The sequence below is a fragment of the Hemitrygon akajei genome, chromosome 3 (genome assembly GCF_048418815.1).
Source record: "Hemitrygon akajei chromosome 3, sHemAka1.3, whole genome shotgun sequence".
NCBI classification, from domain to species: domain Eukaryota; kingdom Metazoa; phylum Chordata; class Chondrichthyes; order Myliobatiformes; family Dasyatidae; genus Hemitrygon; species Hemitrygon akajei.
This window is the reverse complement of record NC_133126.1, coordinates 50,779,023-50,800,887: the sequence shown is the minus strand read 5'-3', so window position 1 is coordinate 50,800,887 and position 21,865 is coordinate 50,779,023. Positions and strand designations below refer to the sequence as shown.

The 21,865-nt window shown below is 41.1% G+C and overlaps 1 protein-coding gene across 6 annotated transcripts in view; it reads left to right on the top strand.

Moving 5' to 3' along the window:
• The window catches only part of fermt2 (FERM domain containing kindlin 2), a 160,534-nt gene that overhangs the window by 87,563 nt on the left and 51,106 nt on the right, over positions 1–21,865 (top strand). For 4 of the 6 annotated variants that reach the window (XM_073039851.1, XM_073039855.1, XM_073039853.1 and 1 more), the window contains exons 5-8: positions 11,143–11,175; positions 11,371–11,596; positions 11,696–11,798; positions 12,629–12,736. In XM_073039851.1, coding sequence (XP_072895952.1) covers positions 11,143–11,175; positions 11,371–11,596; positions 11,696–11,798; positions 12,629–12,736 — 470 coding nt within the window. The remainder of the gene's footprint in view (positions 1–11,142; positions 11,176–11,370; positions 11,597–11,695; positions 11,799–12,628; positions 12,737–21,865) is intronic. The other 2 variants (XM_073039856.1, XM_073039857.1) reach the window with 1 other exon arrangement.

The window sequence follows — 21,865 nt, the reverse complement described above, 5'->3', positions numbered from 1 at the left end:
GGTTTCACCAGTCATACAACAATGATGAAGCTTACTACTCTTGTATACCAATTGACTTGCATTTGAGGCAAGTATCCATAATTACTTGGGTAATTTAATGTATTTCTTGCACAAGAAACTACAGTGACTTTGAATGCCATTTAAATAATCTGTTTTTCTATTCTGCTTGCCAAATTAATCAACCTGTCATTTATTTGTATTTATTTTCTTACCAACTATTATAGCTTTTCCCCATTAGCTCAACTCATTATACTTCTTTGTGTTCTCATAACTTATTCCTACTTGGTATTAGCAATAAACTTGGATCCAATGAGCTAACCCTTTGTCCAAATCAGAGAGAGCTCACTGATAAAACTCAATTCGTATTCATGATCTGTTATCATTAAAAGTGAAGTTGTCATCATACCTATCCAGATTTTAATTGTATTGCAAAGTTTGTTTTAATGTTAAAGAAATTCTCAGTCTGTGCTTCCAAAGTTAAGTTTAGTAAGATTACCCTGTTGTCTGTCCTAACTCCTTCTGATGTCAGTGACATTATATGGGTGATAATACTGTTTTTGGACATGGCTGAAAACATTGCTGCATTCCTCTCCACTGTTATTTAGTTGCTGGTAGTGTAGCCTCTGCATCTATCGTAGTTTATGGATGGGTTATCTGGTAAATTAGAATTGCAATTAACAATCAGGGAGATTAAGTGTAATCTTTGGGGGGGGGCATGGTGGCAGGTAGAATTAACAACCAATTGTGGTTGTTAATCACGTCTGTGCTTGGGGGATTTAGTAGTAAAGACCTTCAACCTCTCTTTGTAGTGTATGTCTAGCCCTATATTCCATGAATCACGCCAGTGGACTTTCCCTGCAAATCTCCAATGCAAGTATATCTTTAAATGTGAAAGCTAAAAGTACACAATATCACAGGCACACCTCCATAGCAACCTGTGAAGTCTCATCAAATCATCCCTATCTTAATGTTTATATGCTTGCTGTAAAGTCTAGCCGACCATTGCCCATTCTGATCATTTGATACATCAGCCTGCCAACCTTTTGTTTTATGCACCAGGACCCTCTTGTGCTGCAATACTTGATAGTTTCACTCCCTTTAGATGAAATGCTTCTTCATCCCTCTGCAGTGGATAACCCCACATTCTCCCAGTGCACCATCTGCTGTACGCAAGACCTTTGATATGATATCCTATATGTCATCCAGGAATCCAAAGAGATCACTCCTTTCCCTTTATCCACTCTGTTTGTTACAGGAACTCCAGCTAATTTGCTGAAGGTAATTTCCCTTTTATATGAATTTCTAAATGTCCCATAATTACCATTTAAATAACGAAATCCAGTGTAAGATATCAGGCAAAGTGACCTTGCATTCCATGTTTTCTGTTTCCCATCCATCTTGACTAGTGATTTCTGGTTGGCTGCCAATGACCAGTGTCATTCCACAGGGCTCAGTTTTGGTGGGAATGCTTCTTTATCTCATTATATGTCAGTGATTTGGATGACCAAATTGATGGCTTTGTGGCCAGGGTTGCAGACAATACAAAGAAAGGTGGAAGGGCAGGCAGTGTTGAGGAAGCAGAGGCCTGCAAGAGGAACTTGGACAGATTAGGAGAATGGACAAAGAAGTGGCAGAGATGGAATATAGTATAGAGAAGTGTATGGTCATGCACTTTGCTAAAAGGAATAAAGAGGTAGACTAATTTCTAAATGGAGAGGAAAATTCAGAAATCAGAGGTGCAGTGGAATTGGGGAGGGGGAGAATCCTTGTGCAGGATTCCCTAAAGGTTACCTTGCATTTTGAGTCAGTGGTAAGGAAGGCAAATGCAATGTTAGCATTCATTTTGAGTATAATGCTTGCCCTAAATGTTCCGAATTAGCCACATGAGATTTCCTATTGCACAACCTTAGGCAAATTAAAAAGAATGCAGTCTGATTCTTAGTTACTTGCAATGTCAAATACCACTCCACCAAATACCACTTTGCGTGTTGGCGCATGGCCAAGTGGCTAAGGCGTCGGTCTAGTAATCTGAAGGTCGTGAGTTCAAGCCTCAGCTGAGGCAACTTGTTGTGTCCTTCAGCAAGGCACTTGACCACACATTGCTCTGCGACGACACTGGTGCCAAGCTGTATCGGCCTAGTGCCCTTCCCTTGGACAACATCAGTGGCGTGAAGAGGGGAGACTTGCAGCTTGGGCAATTGCCAGTCTCCCATACAACCTTGCCCAAGCCTCAGTCATCATCGAAATCGATGGACAGCCAAAGAAGAGGAAGAAATCATCCTCTTGATGATTTAGCCAGCCTCCCAAACCATTCTCATTTACAAAAACGATAGAATGCAAGCGGTGTTGACTCAAACTACCTGCGTCTCAATATCACCAAGACCAAGGAGATGGTGGTGGACTTTAGGAGATCTAGGCCTCATATGGAGCCAGTGATCATTAATGGAGAATGTGTGGAGCAGGTTAAGACCTACAAATATCTGGGAGTACAGTTAGACGAGAAGCTAGACTGGACTGCCAACACAGATGCCTTGTGCAGGAAGGCACAGAGTCGACTGTACTTCCTTAGAAGGTTGGCGTCATTCAATGTCTGTAGTGAGATGCTGAAGATGTTCTATAGGTCAGTTGTGGAGAGAGCCCTCTTCTTTGTGGTGGCGTGTTGGGGAGGAAGCATTAAGAAGAGGGACGCCTCACGTCTTAATAAGCTGGTAAGGAAGGCGGGCTCTGTCGTGGGCAAAGTACTGGAGAGTTTAACATCGGTAGCTGAGCGAAGGGCGCTGAGTAGGCTACGGTCAATTATGGAAAACTCTGAACATCCTTTACATAGCACCATCCAGAGACAGAGAAGCAGTTTCAGCGACAGGTTACTATCGATGCAATGCTCCTCAGACAGGATGAAGAGGTCAATTCTCCCCAATGCCATTAGGCTTTACAATTCAACCGCCAGGACTTAAGAACTTTTTAAAAGCTATTATTAATGCTTTTTGAGATAGTGATTTAGATGCATATCATATTTTTTTACTGAGTTAAGTATTGTATGTAATTAGTTTTGCTACAACAAGTGTATGGGACATTGGGAAAAAAGTTGAATTTCCCCATGGGGATGAATAAAGTATCTATCTATCTATCTATCTCTTAAAAGAGCCATCAATTTTGTTTCCCTGTGGTCCTCCAAATTTGGCATGTACTGTTGCTCCATTGAAATAGTAATGTGGAGGGCCTTCATCGAAAGGACAGCAGTCGATCAAGCTACTATCACCAAATCATTCTCCCAGAAATCAGAAACATGAGTAGTTATCCTTTTTTAAAAATCTACTTTAATTTTGAAAATTATAATTTATTTTACTTCCTTAAAACAATTGGACCACGCAGTTTGTGATCTCAGCTGACTGCACAAACCAAATCTCTTCCCTTCAGTGTCTTCTTGCACCAGGCACTTTTGCCAATAGAAGCATTTGCTTCTTGATGAATGTACAAGGCCATCAAACAAAAAAATGAGGGTGTGTTTGAAGAGTTGGGAACAATATATGAAGGAAAGGAAGCGGTGGAAATGAACCCATGTCTTTTCATTTAAAAGAATCCTGCAAAATAGAGCTACTGTATAATCTGATTCTCAGATAAGGTTTGGGGAATGCAGGAATTTGATATTTTAAGTCTCCTTCTTGATTACACTGGGGACGGAATTGTCGCTAGAAAAGAAACATCCAGGATTTCTTGGAGCAACACAACAAGTTGAATATTTAAAAGAAACAGGGAATGGAAATGTGAGACCGTTTTGGGCCACATATCAGCAGTGATCAACATATCCCTGATCGGCATATTTTATAAGCATTTAAGAAACAATTGCATATTCTTTAATGGAATAGAGGTATCGTGGTAGTAGATGAAATATTCCTGGATGAAGGGCTTTGGTTGGGTCAGCAACTTCTCTCATTCAAGCTGGTTTTTGCAGATCCACCTGTATTTATCTTGATGCTTGCTGATATGCTGGAGTATTATATTGAAATGGTCGTAATAGCCTTTATGTCCTCTTAATTTCTTTCTCAGCACAGCTTTCTGATGTACCATTCTGACATTTTAGCACATTAGTTTCATCAGTGGTGTGGTATATCTTGCAGCTAGCTGTTGAAAACTTGATACTAGCACCTCTTTTACTTTTAAAACAAAAGGATGTGGTGTGGTGGTGGTTGCATTGTAAATGGCTTATTTTGCAGCTAATGAAATCTGCGCATTTCTAAAAGAAATTATTTGTAGTTCGCATATTTCTAATTGTTTAAGCTAGTAATATTTTGAATCATTGTATGATTAAGTGTAAGCAAATCTGTATTTTAATTTCTAGTGAAAGGAGTTTGAATAAGTTTGAAGACTAAACTATTTTTCAATTTTCAGGCATGGGAATGATTTTAAGTTTGTTCCTTAGTCTTCAAATTGTCAGCTGGTACAGAGAATAAGATGGTCTGGATTTGGCAATTTAGAAGCTGAGAGTGCAAGTAGGGAGAGCAATGCGATGGATCTGTTCTGTTTTAAGGAATTTCATGCTTTGGCAAGTTGCCTACGTGAACATTCCATTTACATTTGTATAAGATAGATAGATATTTATTGATCCCAAAGGAAATTACAATGTCACAGTAACATTACAAGTTCACAGATGTACAATATTAGAAGAGAAGAAAGAAAATAGTTTTAAAAAAAAGGTTACATTAAACAGTCTAACAGGAAGGGGTCATCACTTCCCCAGCTATAGGTTGACTCATTATAGAGCCTTATGGTCATGAGTAAGAATGACCTCTTTGGAGCAGCACAGTTGTCTTAGTCTGTTACTGAATGTGCTCCTCCATTCAGCCAAGGTGGCATGCGGAGGGTGAGAAACATTCTCCAGAATTGCCAGGATTTTCTGGAGGGTCCTTTGTTCTACTACAACCCGCAGTGTGTCCAGTTTGACTCCTATAACAGAGCCAGCCTTTCTGATCAGTTTATTGAGCCTATTTGCATCACCCATGGTGATGCCATTGCCCTAACACACCACCACATGGAAGATTGTACGGGCGACATTAGACTGGTAGAACATGTGAAGGAGAGGCCTGCATACTCTAAAGGATCTTCGTCTCCTCAGGAAGTAGAATCTATCATCCAGGTGCTTCCCCAGGTACTGTAGGTCCTCACCATCAACAGTAACAGGGAGCAATGCAGGCTTAGTCTTCCGAAAGTCCATCACCATCTCCTTTGTCTTACTGATGTTGAGCTGCAGATGATTCAGTTTGCACTATTTGACAAAGTCCTTCGCCACAGCCCTGTATTCATCCTCCTTTCCTCCCTTTATACACCCAACTATCGCTGAGTCATCAGAGACTTTCTGCAGATAACATGACTCAGTGTTGTATCTAAAGTCTGAGGTATACAGGGTAAACAGGAATGGAGCCAATACTGTCCCCTGTGGGGGCACCAGTGTTGCTTAGAGCCATGTCTGATACACAGCTGTGAAGCCACACAAGCTGTGGTCTGACAGTCAGGTAGTCCATTATCCAGGATACAAATGAAGTGGCAACCCGCATTGAATGGGGCTTTTCCCTCAACAATGAGGGCTGTATGATACTGAAGGCACTTGAGAAAACAGAGCACATGATCCTCACAGTGTTGCCCTGCTTATCAAAATGGGAGTAGTCTCTGTTCATCAGGTAGAAGACAGCATCATCAACTCCAGTGTGCTCTTGTTAGGCAAACTGAGGGGATCGAGGCTGATCTGACCAGGTGTCTGAGCTGAGCTAGGACCAGCCTCTCTAGGGTATTCATGATGTGTGAGGTCAGGGCCACAGGACTGTAGTCATTCCCCAAGACTTTTGGTTGGCCCTTCATGGGTACTGGGACCACACATGATGTTCTCCACACAGTCGAGACCCTTTCCAGGCTGAGTCTCAGATGGAAAATGCGCTGGAGAACTCCACACAGCTGCTCGGCACACTCCTTCAGGACCTCGTGGTTCACACCATCTGGTCCCAATGCTTTGCCATGTCTGAGTTTCCCCAGAGCCCTTCTCACCTGCTCAGCAGTGAAGGTGAGTCCATGATGACGGGGGAGGTGGTGGAAGATGGGGGTTGGGAGAGGTAAAGATCGGGACGATAGCAGTTGCTATGTGGAGGTGTGGATGGTAGGTGCAGGGCAAGGAGGGGATGTATCTGGTATCCTGTGTTGTTCATCCACATGTTTAACTGAAGGAGGGAAGAGGGGAGGTGTTGGTGTTGAGGGTGTCTTGGCACCTCGGACAAGGATGTCTCCCTTGTGATTGTTTCTGTTGGGAAGATGAAAGGAGAGACATGGTAGCAACACGAGTAATGGGATATGGGTTTTGCAACAAAGCTCTCCATCAAAGGGCCAAATATCAATCTGCTGGGAAAATTCAGCAGGTCAGGCTGTATCTTTGCAGTCAGAGGGACCGTCTGTGCTTTGGGTCAAGACTCTGCATCGAGTGTAGAGGGGAAATAGACAGGGAAGGGCTGAGATAAGTATTGAAAGTAATAGGTGAAGAGGGCAGATGGAGCTGGGGTTAGGGTAGGGAAAGGAGAGTGAAGGTAGGAGGTAACAGGTTGGAATCTGAGAAGTGATGACAAAGATGCAGATTCTGGAATCCTTTGAATAAGGAACACGTGATAAATGGTTCCAGGTAAGGAGGGATGATGGATGGATCGAATCCCCATGAGTACAGAATAGGAAACTGAATATGTTGACAGTAAGGTATCCACACCTATTTATTCCTTTCTACCTTCATTTGATCTATCTCCCCCCCCCCACCTACTGGAAAGATTGTAAGAAAGGTTTAGAAGGAAATTACCCAAACACAGGCAAATGGAGTTAACAGTTGGGTGAAAGGGGCTGCTTCCATGGCGTATGACTCTGGCTCTATGACTCAATTGGTTCCATCTGCCCATCATCCCTCCAATATCTGATTCTCTGTCACCTTCCGTAACGGATTCCAGAATCCGCAGCCTTTTGTTGTCCCCATTTATCACATTCCAGCCCTTGTCAACCTCCCCTTCTTCCCCTTCCCAACCCCCCAAACTGACTCCATTTGCCCATCAACTCATCTGTGCATCATTCCATCTAATGCTGCCGCATCTTGCCTAACTTATCCCTCTCTTGAGTTCAAAGTAAATTTTATTATCAAAGTACAGTGCATATATGGCACCGTATACAGCCCTGAGATTCATTTTCCTGTGGGCATTCTCAGCAAATCAATAGAATAGTAACTATAACAGAATCAATGAAAGGTCAACCAGAGTGCAGAAGACAACAAACTGTGTAGATACAAATAAAAGTAAATAGCAATGAATAACAAGAACATGAGCTAATGAGATAAAGAGTGCTTAAAGTGAGATCATTGGTTGTGGGAAGATTTCATTGATGGGACAAGTGAGTGTCATTTTCTCCTTCTATTCGAGAGCCTGATGGGTAAGGGGTAGTAACTATTCTTGTCCCTGGTGGTGCTTATCGTGAGGCTCCTGTATCTTCTACCTGATGGCAGCAGTGAGAAGAGAGCATGACCCGGGTGGTCGGGCAATTCCATGATGGATGCTGCATTCCTGCAGCAGCGTTTCATGTCGATGTGCTCAATGGCTGGGAGGGTTTTACCATGATGTACTGGGCCAAATCCACTACCTTTTGTAAGATTTTCTATTGGTGTTTTCTTACCAGGCCATGATGCAGCCAGTCAGTATACTCCACTACACCTCTATAGAAATTTGTCAAAGTTTTTAGATATCATGCTGAACTGCAGACTGCTGAGGAAGTAGAGGCACTGCCATGTTTCTTTTTCAATTGCACTTGTGTACTGCGACCAGGACAGGCCTTTCTGAATAGTAACACCCAGGAATTTAAAGCTGCTCTCACTTTCCACCTCTGATCCTATGAGAACTTGCTCATGGACCTCTGGTTTCCCTTAACTGAAGTCTATAATAAGTTCCTTAGTCTGGCTGACTTTGAATGGAGGTTGCTGTTATGACATCACTCAGCCGAATTTTAATTAAATCGTAATTTAACTGTCTATTTTGTTTTCTGTGGGGGTGGGAGTTCTTTGTTAGTAAAAATGTAAATTATTCAGCCCTCTCCTGGGTCTTGATCCAAAATGTCGACAATTCCTTTCCCCTGTCACAGATGCTGCACAATAGACTGGGTTTCTGAAGCCAAACTGGTTCGTTTTTGGCTCTAAATTCCAGCATCTACAGCATCTCCAAGAAATCAGTCAGTTTGATCATTTCAGTTCGACACTCATCATGATGATTTGCTGTTTCACTGTTGAGAGTATTCCTGGAATGGAAGTACAGGTTTCCCCCGCTATCTGAAGGTAGAGCGTTCCTATGAAACCGTTTGTAAGCCAAAATGTCGTAAAGTGAAGAAGCAATTACCATTAATTTATATGGGAAAATTTTTTGAGCGTTCCCAAACCCAAAAAATAACCTACTGAATCATACCAAATAACACAAAAACTAAAATAACACTAACGTGTAGTAAAAGCAGGAATGATATGATAAATATACAGCCTAAATAAAGTAGAAATATTGTATGTATGGTGTAGTTTCACTTACCAAAATTGGGAAGATAGTGGGCCAAAATTGATTTGGAGAAAAAAAATTGGCACGTACACACCTACGCACGTACACTCATGTACATACATGCATATGCACACAACTGCCCACACAAGGCTTCACGGTCATTGTAGTCTTTCTCGGGGTAAACACACGTATAAGACGGGCGTCTTTTTTTCGTAAAAGCGAAAATCCTCTTTGGTTAGCGAAAACAGGTACTAATGTAGGTCTGTCGTAACAGCGAGCTGTCGTAAAGCGAACGTTCGAAAAACGGGGGCCACCTGTAGTATTCAACTTAGAAGGGATGCTAAAAATATTTAAATATCAGCTTTATTTGTCACGTTCATCAAAGCATACATTGAGAAACATCATTTGCTTCACTTTTTGCAATGTGCTGGGGGCAACCGCAAGTGTCTTCACGCTTCCAGAGCACTTTAAACAGCATGCTCACAACTTACTAACCTTAACTGCATGTGTTTGGAATGTGGGAGGAAACCGGAGCACACAGAGGAAACCCATGCTGTCACATGGGAATTGAATGCTATCGCTGATTGCTGGCACCGTAAAGCATTAATGCTAACCGGTACACTGCCATGCCAACTACCTACACAACCGTGTCACCTAAGGTTATTGACCTTGTCCAAGGTAATGGAAGTTGCATTTGGGAGAAGTTGTCAAACAAGGCTTGCCATGTTTCTGCATTGCAATTTGTCAATGGTTTGCACTGCTAGGCAGTGCCAAAAGGGGAAATATTCAAGGTGATGGATGGGCTATCAGTTAAGTGGATGTTGACCTGGGTAAAATTGAGCCTGTGATGTTGCAGCTATACTTGTCAAGTTATTTGTAGTATTTTTTTTCAAGTTTCTGGTTTCTGTTTTGTAGATGTAAAGTATCTTGGGGAAGCCAGGTGATCAGCCATTGCCGTAGAATCCTCTGACATGTTGCGGCAGTCACTGAGTTTACCAAGAACTTGCTGTTAAGCGTCTGGTCATTGATGTGGTTTCAGATGTTGGAGTAGGCTGGGATGGGTTGGTGGGGGAGGAGGTCAAATTCACGGCTGATGATGGCAATGTCATTTGAGTGTCCAGGAAAATGGTTGAAAGATTTCTCCAAATGGATCCTTGTTTCGCAGTTGTGTGAAGAGAGCACTACTTGCCACTCAAGAACACTTGCTAATGAGCCACTTGTGTTACAGTCAGTACAATCGGTGAATTAAAGTTGAATTCATTCATATTTGTAACAGTGGATATTAAAAATGTAATTTAATTTTAGGAAATGACAGCAGCATTGGAAAGGTGTCATAGAGCTATCAATTTTAAAAATTCCTATTCAGTAGTTCTTTGGAGAATGTGATCCCATTGACTTTAACTGGAAATAGTACCTTGGATGATTCCACTAAAGTGAATTCAGTCAAAACCTGTGTCTGAGTGACTGGAGTCCCTAAAGTCTTAAAACTCAGTCTTAAATACTGACCAGGCCATTTGTGGCAAAGACGGCAACAGAAAATGTCCAGAACCCAGCTGGTGGGAACCTCACAAAAGTCTACGTATCTGCTTTGAAATGGTTGCTTGCCTTTGTGCACTATAATGATCAAGAGCAATGCAAAATCTTAGACCAGTGAATGAGAAATTACTGTAATATTTCAACCAAGAGGATTGCAGTTTCTGGAAATAGGTTGATTGGAAGCCCAGCTATCTTCTCAAAGAGGTAGGTAAAGAGTTCCTTATCAGCATCTATTTAATCTGGACCCTACCCTCTCCTGTGAGATCGATGCACCAGTAGTGACTTTCTAAGCTATTTCTGGAATATAAAATTCTTGGTCATATTAGGAATTAAGGAATCCCCAGAAAGAGTGAACTGAAATATAATTTTGGTAGAAAAACTGGAATAGGAATCTTTACAGAACATAATTTAGAAAAATTATGGCAAAACATCAACAAAATGGTGAGAAGATTGTAATTGGGCTACTGAGTAATTTGATGATACAAGAAAGGAAACTTGTTGCATTGATATTGCAGCCATAATTGTCTTAAAAGAACATTATCTCTTTTTGGATTTTTTAGGCATAAAACTGCAAAGTCATAGCAAATATAAAAATCACTTTATCTGTTGTAATTTACCCGCAGTTTGTAAATCAATCTCTCCCTTCTCACTTAACAAAAATATTTAGTAGGTGGAAAATGTTAAAGGTATTATAGTTATATGGAAGAATGTTATATCTAGAGCCATCTTAAGATGAATGAAATATGCCTAAGAAGAATAAAAGTAAATATTTGAATTTCAAATGCTTTTGACGTATTGAGTTTCTTTTTCATCAGTTGCTTCATTCGCTTGCTTGAAATGTGTAGCACCCATGCTGATACTAGTAGTACTAAAATTCAGCTAGCTCCATGACGGGTCACAATAAATGTTTTTATGTGATTGTTGCTGTCACTGATTTCTTTAAGCATGTCATCATACTCTGCTGCTCACTCTTCGCTCTGCCTAATCACTCCACGCTATGCCCTGCCTTTTCCTGTGCTCTGTCCTGTCCTTCTCATTTCCTCTTTTCCTCCTCTTCCTGTAGGCTCTGATGTTCTTTATATTGGTCCGTCAAAAGGTAAGCTTTCAATTTATCATTGATTTTTATAATAAAATGCAGTGTTGTATCATGCTCAGATATTCATACTATATTTATTCTTTTGATTTTTGATATTCCTGTTCTGAGTATGTAACTCCAATTCTGCAGTTACCCATCTTGCTAACATAAAGTGACATGTAGTTGAAGAAAGTTATATTATACTGTTTCTATCAGGGAGTATTTACTCAAGTCCAGGATTGTACAGCAAAACAATGACACCAACTTATGACTCAAGAGATGGTAGTCCACTTTCTCCGACCTCCGCCTGGTTTGGTGACAGCCCTCTCTCAGAAGGCAATCCCAGTGTTCTTGCTGTGAGCCAGCCAATCACCTCTCCAGATATTTTGGCACAGCTATTCAAGCCACAGTCACTACTCGATAAAGCAAAGATTAATAAAGGGTAAGCATCAGTATTTCCTTCTGTATTTTTTCTGTTCTCTTTCAAGTATGAAATTCATACCAGCATCAATTTATTTCAACTTGGTATATTTTCTTGTAGATGGCTAGATTCATCAAGGTCTCTGATGGAGCAAGACGTAAAAGATAATGAAGTATTATTGCTCAGGTTCAAATATTACAGCTTCTTTGATTTAAATCCAAAAGTAAGTTGTTTTAATGTATTGAGGGGCCATTTATTATGTATTTCAGAAATATTTTAAAGCTTCATATAGGGCAGTGACATGTGATGTACATTTTCAATGTAACTGAAAGTCTGATCGAAACTAGATTTGTGCTAACTTCACTTGTTTCAATGAAATGTATAATTAACTCTTCATCACTGTTAAAACCCATGACAGGCATCTGGCTACGTAGCACAAAAACCAATTAAACCAATACTGTTGCAGATTAATTTTCTATTACTAATCAAACCACTCTATCTTTCTGTTGTGACAAACATAAAATGTTGGCAGAGCTCAACAGATTGAAAAGCACCTGTGGGCGAGGGAGAGAGAATTTGAGTAATTGTCATCAGACCTACTTTTGTGTTTTAGTTAGTTGTCTTCCAAGCATGTTACTGTTTTCATGAAATATTTAATCATGGCGGAATAGAAAGCAAGAATACATTTCTGTCATATGCAGGGCATGCAGATTACAGATTCATTACAGAGATGAATTTGTTTTATCTAAACCCTTGTAGTTTTCTCAATTTTTTTGCTATAACCTTTCACGGGTTATAACAGAAATAGAGAATTTGAATATAAATCCTCAAAATTACAGGGCAATGTTTGACTTGAGTTATTTTACTGAATAATCAATTCCCATACAAAACACAACTTGGATTGCCATGTTCGTAACTGAAGTAGTATGAATATTTTAACCACAGAAACCTTAATAATAAAGAAGTTACAGAGTTATTTAGCTGGCACGCAAGAGTACACATTTGGGCAAGATATGCTAATTGTTAAAGTTTTGTTTTTCTTTGAAATTGCAGTATGATGCAGTGAGAATCAATCAGCTTTTTGAACAAGCTAAATGGTCAATCCTTCTAGAAGAAATCGAGTGCACAGAGGAGGAAATGATGATGTTTGCAGCTTTGCAAGTAAGTAAATACCAGAACTTTTGATTAAATTTTACGTCTAATAATGCAATTTCAGATAGTTTGAGGGAACAGTTTTAAATATTTTGGTAGAGATGTGCTTGTTAAAATCCTCATCCTCATTTCAACAGCTATAAACAGCCTCTGAGCATTTAAGCTGCATGATGTCATGTGGCTGCTCGGGGGTGGGGGAGGTGGGCATTGTGCCCAGAATGCCTATGGACAATTTCACATGTTCCATAAAGGTATTTTTGAGCAAACACATCGCAGCATGACATAAGTTTACTATTTTAATGTGTGTGAGAGAGAGTGGGTGTCTGGGGCACCGTGTGTTGTGAATCTGCCTTATTAAGCTTTCAGATAAGAAACTGATCGATGGGATTCCCTAGCTATGTTTCTAAGTATATGCGGGAATACACTTATGACACAATTTCTAGGCTGGCAATATCCATTTAACTATCAAATTGTTTACCATTTAAGGTCTGATCCAAAGACTATATTCATAATTCCAGGGCAAGCTGCCATTACCACACCATTGGTGACTGTGTTTATCTCCTCAATTAATCTCTGCAGAAATAAAAATAAACAGCGTTTTCTGCTTATTGCTAATAAATTTGATGCTCCAATCATCGTAACCACGCCTTGTATTTATGATTTAGTTTTCTTTCAATTTTGGGAGGGGGAAGTAAATGAGGAAAGGGTCACCAATATAGCCCCAACTATATCTGTAACCTAAACAGAGACCATGGCCGGAACTTGGGAACGGTGAAGTGCTCAGGCTCCTGACTGAAGGTGTTTCTATTTTGTTGCTGTCTCCTTGCTGTTGTCATACCCAGTTCAAAACTGTGAGGCTTGGTAGAAGCTCTGCCCATGAGAGAGCTGAGAAACGCACTTGGCCAACAAAATTATGCCCTCAGACTTCTGTAGTCATCAAGGGCATTCATAGACATTCAAATCCAATAAATAGGGTTTTTTTAAATTCTCTCTTTTTTTTAATTAAAAGTAGTAAATAAATTAAACACAAACTTCTTCTATTGCTTAAGGGTGCTTTAAAAATTAATTTGAACCTATATTAGTTGTGATATCCTTCGCAATTGCAGCCATTCACCGGCCGCCCCCCTCCCCCACCGGCCCCATTCAAATGAATAGTGTCCCTGTTTCTTGGTGAGCAGATTTCCCAGCATAATACTATGATTGTGCTCTGCCGTTGGGCTCTCAAGTTAAATCCCGACTCAGAACACAGCCAGTGATATATGGTAGTGGGTTTCTGCCAGTTTGTCAGAAGCCTTGAATTTCTTGTACTGATTGGGACTAAATGCTGGTGGCCTTTACACTGCGCTGCTGGCACTTGCCTACCAGCTGCGGCCTTACTTTCCAGCATCAGTGAGTTATGGCTGATAATGTTCCAAATCCAAGTATCTGCCTTTTGCCTGTATCCTAAGCTCCTGTTGGAAAGTAGCATTAGATCAGTCGCAGATTTAACATGGGGGCACATATTGATATGGTGTTATTGCTGTTGAAACCTCACTTAGAACTGTGCCCCTCGTAGGCTGAAGAACAGAACCTCAGCAAGAGTAGTTTGTGGTTCCAGACTGGAAACTTCATAACCATTGATTCCCTTTACATTGTCTGGAAAGATGGATCTAGAGATCCAAAATTGTGTGAGGTGTTGGGGGGTATTACTGGAACTGAATGTCAGGCACCCTGGGGAAATAAATACAGTTGGCCCTCCTTATCCGCGAATTCCGCGTGCACGAATTCAACCAACCACAAATCGCGAAAACCCGGAAGTGCTCTTCCAGCACTTGTTATTCAAGCATGTACAGACTTTATTTTCTTGTCATTATTCCCTAAACAATGCAGTATAACAACTATTTTACATAGCATTCACATTGTATTAGGTATTATAAGTAATCTAGAGATGATTTAAAGTACACGGGAGGATGTGCGTGGTTATCGTGGATCGGGATTGAAAACAATCGGAAGTTCTCTTACTCAGTAAGTCGGAACAGGTACATCCAGTATTATTTAGCGTCAGTTAGTCAAACGTTTGTCTTAGGCTAGGTCCACACTATGCCGGATAAATCCATAACAGAAGCTTTCTCTCTTCGTTTTTACCTTCCATCCACACTACAACGGTGTTTTTGTCCCCCAAAACCGGAGCTTTTCAGAAACACTTTCCAGGGTGGGTACTTTTGAAAACGCTACTCAAGCAGATCAGTGTGGACGGGGTAACCGGAGACTTCTGAAAACGCTGTCAGACGGCAGCGCGCTATTTCATTGTTTTCTTGAACGCAACCTGACAATTTCAAAACAGTCGGCAACGAGACTGAAGCCAGAAGAGTTAGAAGTGTACTCACCAGATACTTTGACCCATAACTTACTGAATAAATAAGTATCAACACACACAAAATGCTGGTGGAACACAGCAGGCCAGGCAGCATCTATGGGGAGAAGCACTGTCGACGTTTCGGGCCGAGACCCTTCATTGTTGTTTGAATTTCCAGCATCTGCAGATTTCCTCGTGTTTGCTGAATAAATTAGTATACTCACTTTGCCCTGTTTTCTGTCCTTGCTCGTATGAAGGTGGTTTACCTATTTATGCAAGTACTTCACTGACAATAGATGTGTAACAGCCTAATGTAACATTGTATAAAAATACAAGATAATACTGATGCAGACATGTTTTATACATTTAACAAGGTGCTTTATTAATGCAACAGAGTTAGTCAGTTTTTCAATGTTCGTTATCAGCCAGGTCATACAGTCCGTGAACTCCCTGTCGGTTGCCTCCATACGCTTCAGTATTTGTTTCTTTTTACTTTTAAATCTTCCTGCGCGAGAGCCAACAGCTGCCCGTCGTTTAAGTTTTTCTAGTCTGTAACTGCACAAACATACACCATCTTTCACAGTGAGATTCAACACCAAACATGCTGCTTGTTTTTGGTAGATGTGTCCTGCACATGCGCAGTAGGACGAAATTCGACGAGATCTCTGTTTCAGTGTGGACAGAGATATTTTTAAAAACGCATAGTGCAGACGCCTATCGTTTTTACGCAAAACCGGCGTTTTCAAAATTATCCGGTCTAGTGTGGATGTAGCCTTAGTATATAGTATATATTTGCTGCACGTATTTGCTGCACAAATCACTCTCTCACCTAGATGGGGTCAGTTGTGCTGTGAGGATTACATTCCTTGACTTCTCTAGTGCCTTTAACACCATCCAGCCCAAGATCTTAAGGCACAAACTAACGGAGATGGGAGTAGACTCTCACATGGTGGATTGGATAGTGGACTACTGGACAGATAGACCTCAGTATGTGCGGTTGGGAGACTGTAGGTCTGACATGGTGGTCAGCAGCACAGGAGCGCCGCAGGGAACCGTACTCTCTCCGGTCCTGTTCACCCTGTACACATCAGACTTCCAATATAACTCAGAGTCCTGCCATGTGCAGAAGTTCGCTGACGACACGGCCATAGTGGGGTGTGTCAGGAATGGACAGGAGGAGGAGTATAGGAAACTGATACAGGACTTTGTGATATGGTGCAACTCAAACTACCTGCGTCTCAATATCACCAAGACCAAGGAGATGGTGGTGGACTTTAGGAGATCTAGGCCTCATATGGAGCTAGTGATCATTAATGGAGAATGTGTGGAGCAGGTTAAGACCTACAAGTATCTGGGAGTACAGTTAGACGAGAAGCTAGACTGGACTGCCAACACAGATGCCTTGTGCAGGAAGGCACAGAGTCGACTGTACTTCCTTAGAAGGTTGGCGTCATTCAATGTCTGTAGTGAGATGCTGAAGATGTTCTATAGGTCAGTTGTGGAGAGCGCCCTCTTCTTTGTGGTGGCGTGTTGGGGAGGAAGCATTAAGAAGAGGGACGCCTCACGTCTTAATAAGCTGGTAAGGAAGGCGGGCTCTGTCGTGGGCAAAGTACTGGAGAGTTTAACATCGGTAGCTGAGCGAAGGGCGCTGAGTAGGCTACGGTCAATTATGGAAAAATCTGAACATCCTCTACATAGCACCATCCAGAGACAGAGAAGCAGTTTCAGCGACAGGTTACTATCGATGCAATGCTCCTCAGACAGGATGAAGAGGTCAATACTCCCCAATGCCATTAGGCTTTACAATTCTACCGCCAGGACTTAAGAACTTTTTAAAAGCTATTATTAATGCTTTTTGAGATAGTGATTTAGATGCATATCATATTTTTTTACTGAGTTAAGTATTGTATGTAATTAGTTTTGCTACAACAAGTGTATGGGACATTGGAAAAAAAGTTGAATTTCCCCATGGGGATGAATAAAGTATCTATCTATCTATCTATCTTTTACCTTTCTATGCATATAAAACACTTAAGAACGTATGTTTCAGCGCCGGGCTCGGGATCTTCTTCCCGAGTTTGATCTAGTGACAGACTGCTACCGAGTGCGCTCTCCACCGTGCCGGGTTGATGTGGAGGATCAAAAACCCAAAACCCCAAAACCCAATAATTAAACCACTGCGTTGCTTAGTAATAATTGTAGCTTTCATTGGGGCAGAGCCTTTCTCACTTTATCCTTTAAAATTGTTCCGATCATTGACCGACTGTAGCCTAACGCTTTTCCAATTCCACCTCTTACCGATCGCTTTATTATTTCCACTTTATTTTCAATCGCGATCGTGATTATTTTCGTGAACAGAAACACTGTGGATTCAGAGTTCTGCCGCTGGGTCCTAATGTCCACCGCACTGAGACACGTTAAATAAGGTCTAGGGTTCTGCTGGGTCCTCAGGTCCACCGGATTGAGACAGGTTGAATAAGGGACTTGAGCATCTACAAATTTTCGTATCCACGGGGGTCCTGGAACCAATCCCCCGCGGATAAGGAGGGCCGACCGTACTGGTTTCTTTTCTTTCTTTTCAGCCACAACACAATTTCTGTTTTCCCTGTCTTAAAATCTTTGGAAGAAGGTTGTGAAGGGGAGGGTTTGGTTAGGGGGTGGTGGAGGGGGGCATGATTTCAACTTAGTTTCAACATCCTACTTAAGCTGCTGAATGGCTGGAAGATTGGAATGCTTTGGATTCAGGGAACTATTGTACTCTGAAGCCTTGTTGTGTTAACCACAATTCAATATTTTTAAGTGTATGCAAAGCACACAGCTAGAGGCTCTCTCTAGTCCATATTGGCCTTGTCATTCCTTTGCTATTAAATTTTGGCTGTATACATTTTCATGTGAATTTCCAAAAAAAACAGTCATTTATTCCTCCCAGTTAACTTTTAGTGTGAATGAAGCTTGTTTGTTATTACTCCTTTATGCAATGAAGGAATTGCAGGCAAAGCTCATACTTAATTACTTTAAATTGCCAGTGAGCTGCTGTCCTGAATTGCTGTTCCCACAGAGCTCCTGAGAATGAGTTCCAGGACCTGACCACAGCGGTGGTGAAGAAATGAGGGCATATTTGCAAGACATGGGCCACCGTGGGGGGGGGGGGAGGAGGTGGGGGGCAGATGCCTTGACACCTGACAATTAAAAGTAGACCATTATGTTTCACTTTGAAGGCCGTGCGATCCACAGCTACTGTGTGCCATTCAAGTGGACTCCTGTGTCCTGAGTCTTGTTGGAGAAGCTCTTATTATGCTAAGCAGAGAGCATTCGGTCATAGTATAGTTGTCCTTTTTGAGATTAGAAATATTTTGGTGAGTTGGAAGATGAGCCACTTGTTGCAGGAATCACATTTTCTTGCATGGTCACTATTTATACCGGTGTAGTCTGGCTTTTGGTCAGCAGTAATCCCCTGGTGATTCACGTACTGCTATTGAATGTTTGAAGATTTTTGGCAGGAGGTTGGGGGGTTGCTGGTTGGGATCCCTTTTGGAGAAGGTAATCTCCAGCACCTTGTGTGCTTTGCTTGGGTTTCCATTCTTAGAGGATGTGAGGACAATTACACAGAATGGAAGTGTAAGCCAGTCAATCCCTGGACTTGCATAGCAATTAAGAGTCACTCTCATACCCTCCAACCACTGCATTGCTTCTTCCTTAACTTCTCTATCATCCTGAAGCTTACCTTTTCCTCCAGTGCCAGTCCAATTCTTTTTCAAATGCCATCAGGTAGGAGGTACAGAAGCCTGAAGGCACACACTCAGTGATTCAGGAACAGCTTCTTCCCCTCTGCCATCAGGGAGGAGGTACAGGAGCCTGAAGACACACACTGAGCGATTCAGGAACAGCTTCTTCCCCTCTGCCATCAGGGAGGAGGTACAGGAGCCTGAAGGCACACACTCAGTGATTCAGGAACAGCTTCTTCCCCTCTGCCATCCAATTCCTAAATGGACATTGAACCCGTGAACACTACCTCACTTCTTTAATATAAATAATTTCTGTTTAGGAATGGTTTTTAATCTATTCAATATGTAAGTTACTGACTTATTTTCTTTTACACTATGTATTGCATTGAACTGCTGCTGCTAAGTTAACAAATTTCACGACACCTGCTGGTGATAATAAACCTGATTCTGATTGTGCTTTGTGTTTCCACCACCACTGCATGCAGCCAGATCCAGTCATTTCCAGTCTATGCTTTGCTAAGCAATGAAAATTTGTCTTCCTTGCATGATGCCCATCACTTTGAATCTGCATCCATTGTTTTTTCTCCATTTACCATTTTGAAATTTGGTTCAGGAGCAGTAGTTACCCATCTCCAGGAATCCACGAGGATCATCTCTGAAACTCTGGAACACTGGGACCACCACAGCTCAGGTTCGAATACACTGAAGGGAAAATAGTTCCCTTCAAAAACAGCACTGGCTGTGCATTTCTACTGACAAAGTAGGTTTCTCCCTCCATCCTTGCCATATCTTTCTAAAGTCTTTCAGCCTCGTATGAAACTAATGTACCACCTCATGGCATCCACCACTCCATCCATGACCAAGGAGGTCCTGTCTTCATACTTTGTTTTGAAGCAGGTAACTGAACAGAGTGAGCAGTGGAAATGACTCCCTTCCTCTGGCTCCCTTGAGGAGCAGGGGGGTGGATGATGCATATTTTCCTGCTTGGTAGCTCTTTGCAAAACTGCTGCTCCTGTCAGAATCACAGCCACAAATGTTTGGCAGTTGCTTCTCTTTCCCATGGTCCACACCATTGCTGTCATCTTTTGTAGGATAGGGGTGGGGAGAACTTAAAATGAGGAGCAGTGAATTGTTTCTGGAGGGTGCAGTGATGGTTTTGTCTGGGAAGAGGTGGCCAGTTCACAGCAATGGAGACATTGGCCAGAAATGGTCAAAGTCACATTGTAAGACAACGTTGAAGACATTCAATGCTGAGAGCCACTCTGAGTCTCGTGCTGCTGCTGCAACTTACTCTGCTGGACCTGAACTGGTTGTATACTGCAGTAACTTAGCTTTGTGTTTTCAGAGGAAATATAAAATGAACAATTCATTTTGTCTGAGCAAACTGGAGAAAGAAAGGAACTTCTCCAGATCTGTTTTTCTTGGTAGATTTTCAAGTACGCATGCTTGCCATTGAGTCACTGAATATAAATAGTTCACTGCAGTGATTTTATTTGGCTTGAACGTTTAATCCATTACATTTTCAATTTCCATTTAAAGATTTGTACTTTAAAATATAAGCTACCTACTGCTTAATCTCTACAAATTGTGATGTTTAATATCACCATCTTTTGTAGAACATTTTAGCAAATAATTCAGAACATTTAAATTATTTTCCCAGTGTTGTGTGAATATTAAGTTATTCTTGCATTGTTAGGGTCTTAATTTTCCAAAGGATACAAAGTTATAGTTGCTGGTTAAATTTGTCTCCTGGTGATCCAGTAACACATTCTATTTTGATGAAGGGATAAAATTGGAAAGTGGACTAGAACTGAAAGTTCATAGTAAATTTGAAAGAGAAATTCAATATCTTGCCCCCGTGACTCCATAAAATTTATCCAGTTTTTAAAATTACAAACGTATTTTTTTCTCTTCCATTTTTAGGCATTGATTCATGGTGTCAGCCTAATGCATATTCAGTTCAGTTCAAACAAATAGAATTTGGTTTTAGTTTATACAGCAGTTTTAAAGCCACGTGCAGCACTCTTAAAACAAAATAAATTCAGGTGTTAATCCTGCATGGTTGAGGTTTATTGCTGGTGTGATGTTTATTGGTGGGTGGGAGCAATATTCTTTCCCTAGGTAAGCAATTAGAGTTTTTTTCTATTTGCTATCAGGTGCAGCAGACACAATAAGCCATAAATCTTTGTGGTTAGGAGCAAGAGGAAAGATGCATGCCAGCCTCAAAGGTTTAAGAAAATCACAGCATTGAGGACAAAGGCATCCTGCCCAATATCTGATTTTTGAGACTAGGAAATTGCTAAGTGTGGCAGTCAGTCAGGTGTAAAATTAAACCAATACTATACTAGTTAATCTGAATGCAGTCTAAATCTGTGTACTTTTATATACTGCACTGGACCTGAGCCTTCTTTCCAGTCAAACTCTTGTCAGGCTCCACTGAACCTGTACTTTGGAACAACTTCTTGTGTTTCCTGCAATTTCCCAGTTACTTACTTATTATTATTATTCCCTTTTTTGTATGTGCACACTGGTTGAATGCCCAAGTTGGTGCAGTCTTTTGTTGATTCTATTGTTATTATTCTGTTCTTGATTTATTGAGTATGCCCGCAAGAAAATGGATTTCAGGGTTGTATATGGTGACGTATATGTACTTTGATAATAAATTCACTTTGAACTTTGGACATGTATACAGGCAGCCCATTCATCTCCAAAGTTGAACACTAGTGCTTATATTCAGGAGCAATCCTCCATCCCTAGCCCACTGTTAATTCCTTTTAACCCAACCTCAGTCATAACTTGGTTCTTTTGGGCTTGCCTAGGTAGTCAGGTTCAGTTACAATGCGGCAGCAGTACATTTCAAATGTATATACCGTAGATTTCGCACTACAGAGCGCACCTGATTAAAAGCCGCTGGCTCTAATTTTAGAAAGAAAATCAATTTTGTACTTGTACAAACCGCACCGGATTTTAGGCCGCAGGTGTCCCACGTTGTAATATGAGATATTTACACAGAAAGATATTACACGTGAGGATTTTTTAACTTTTAATTAAATCCGTATGGTAACATAAACAAATACA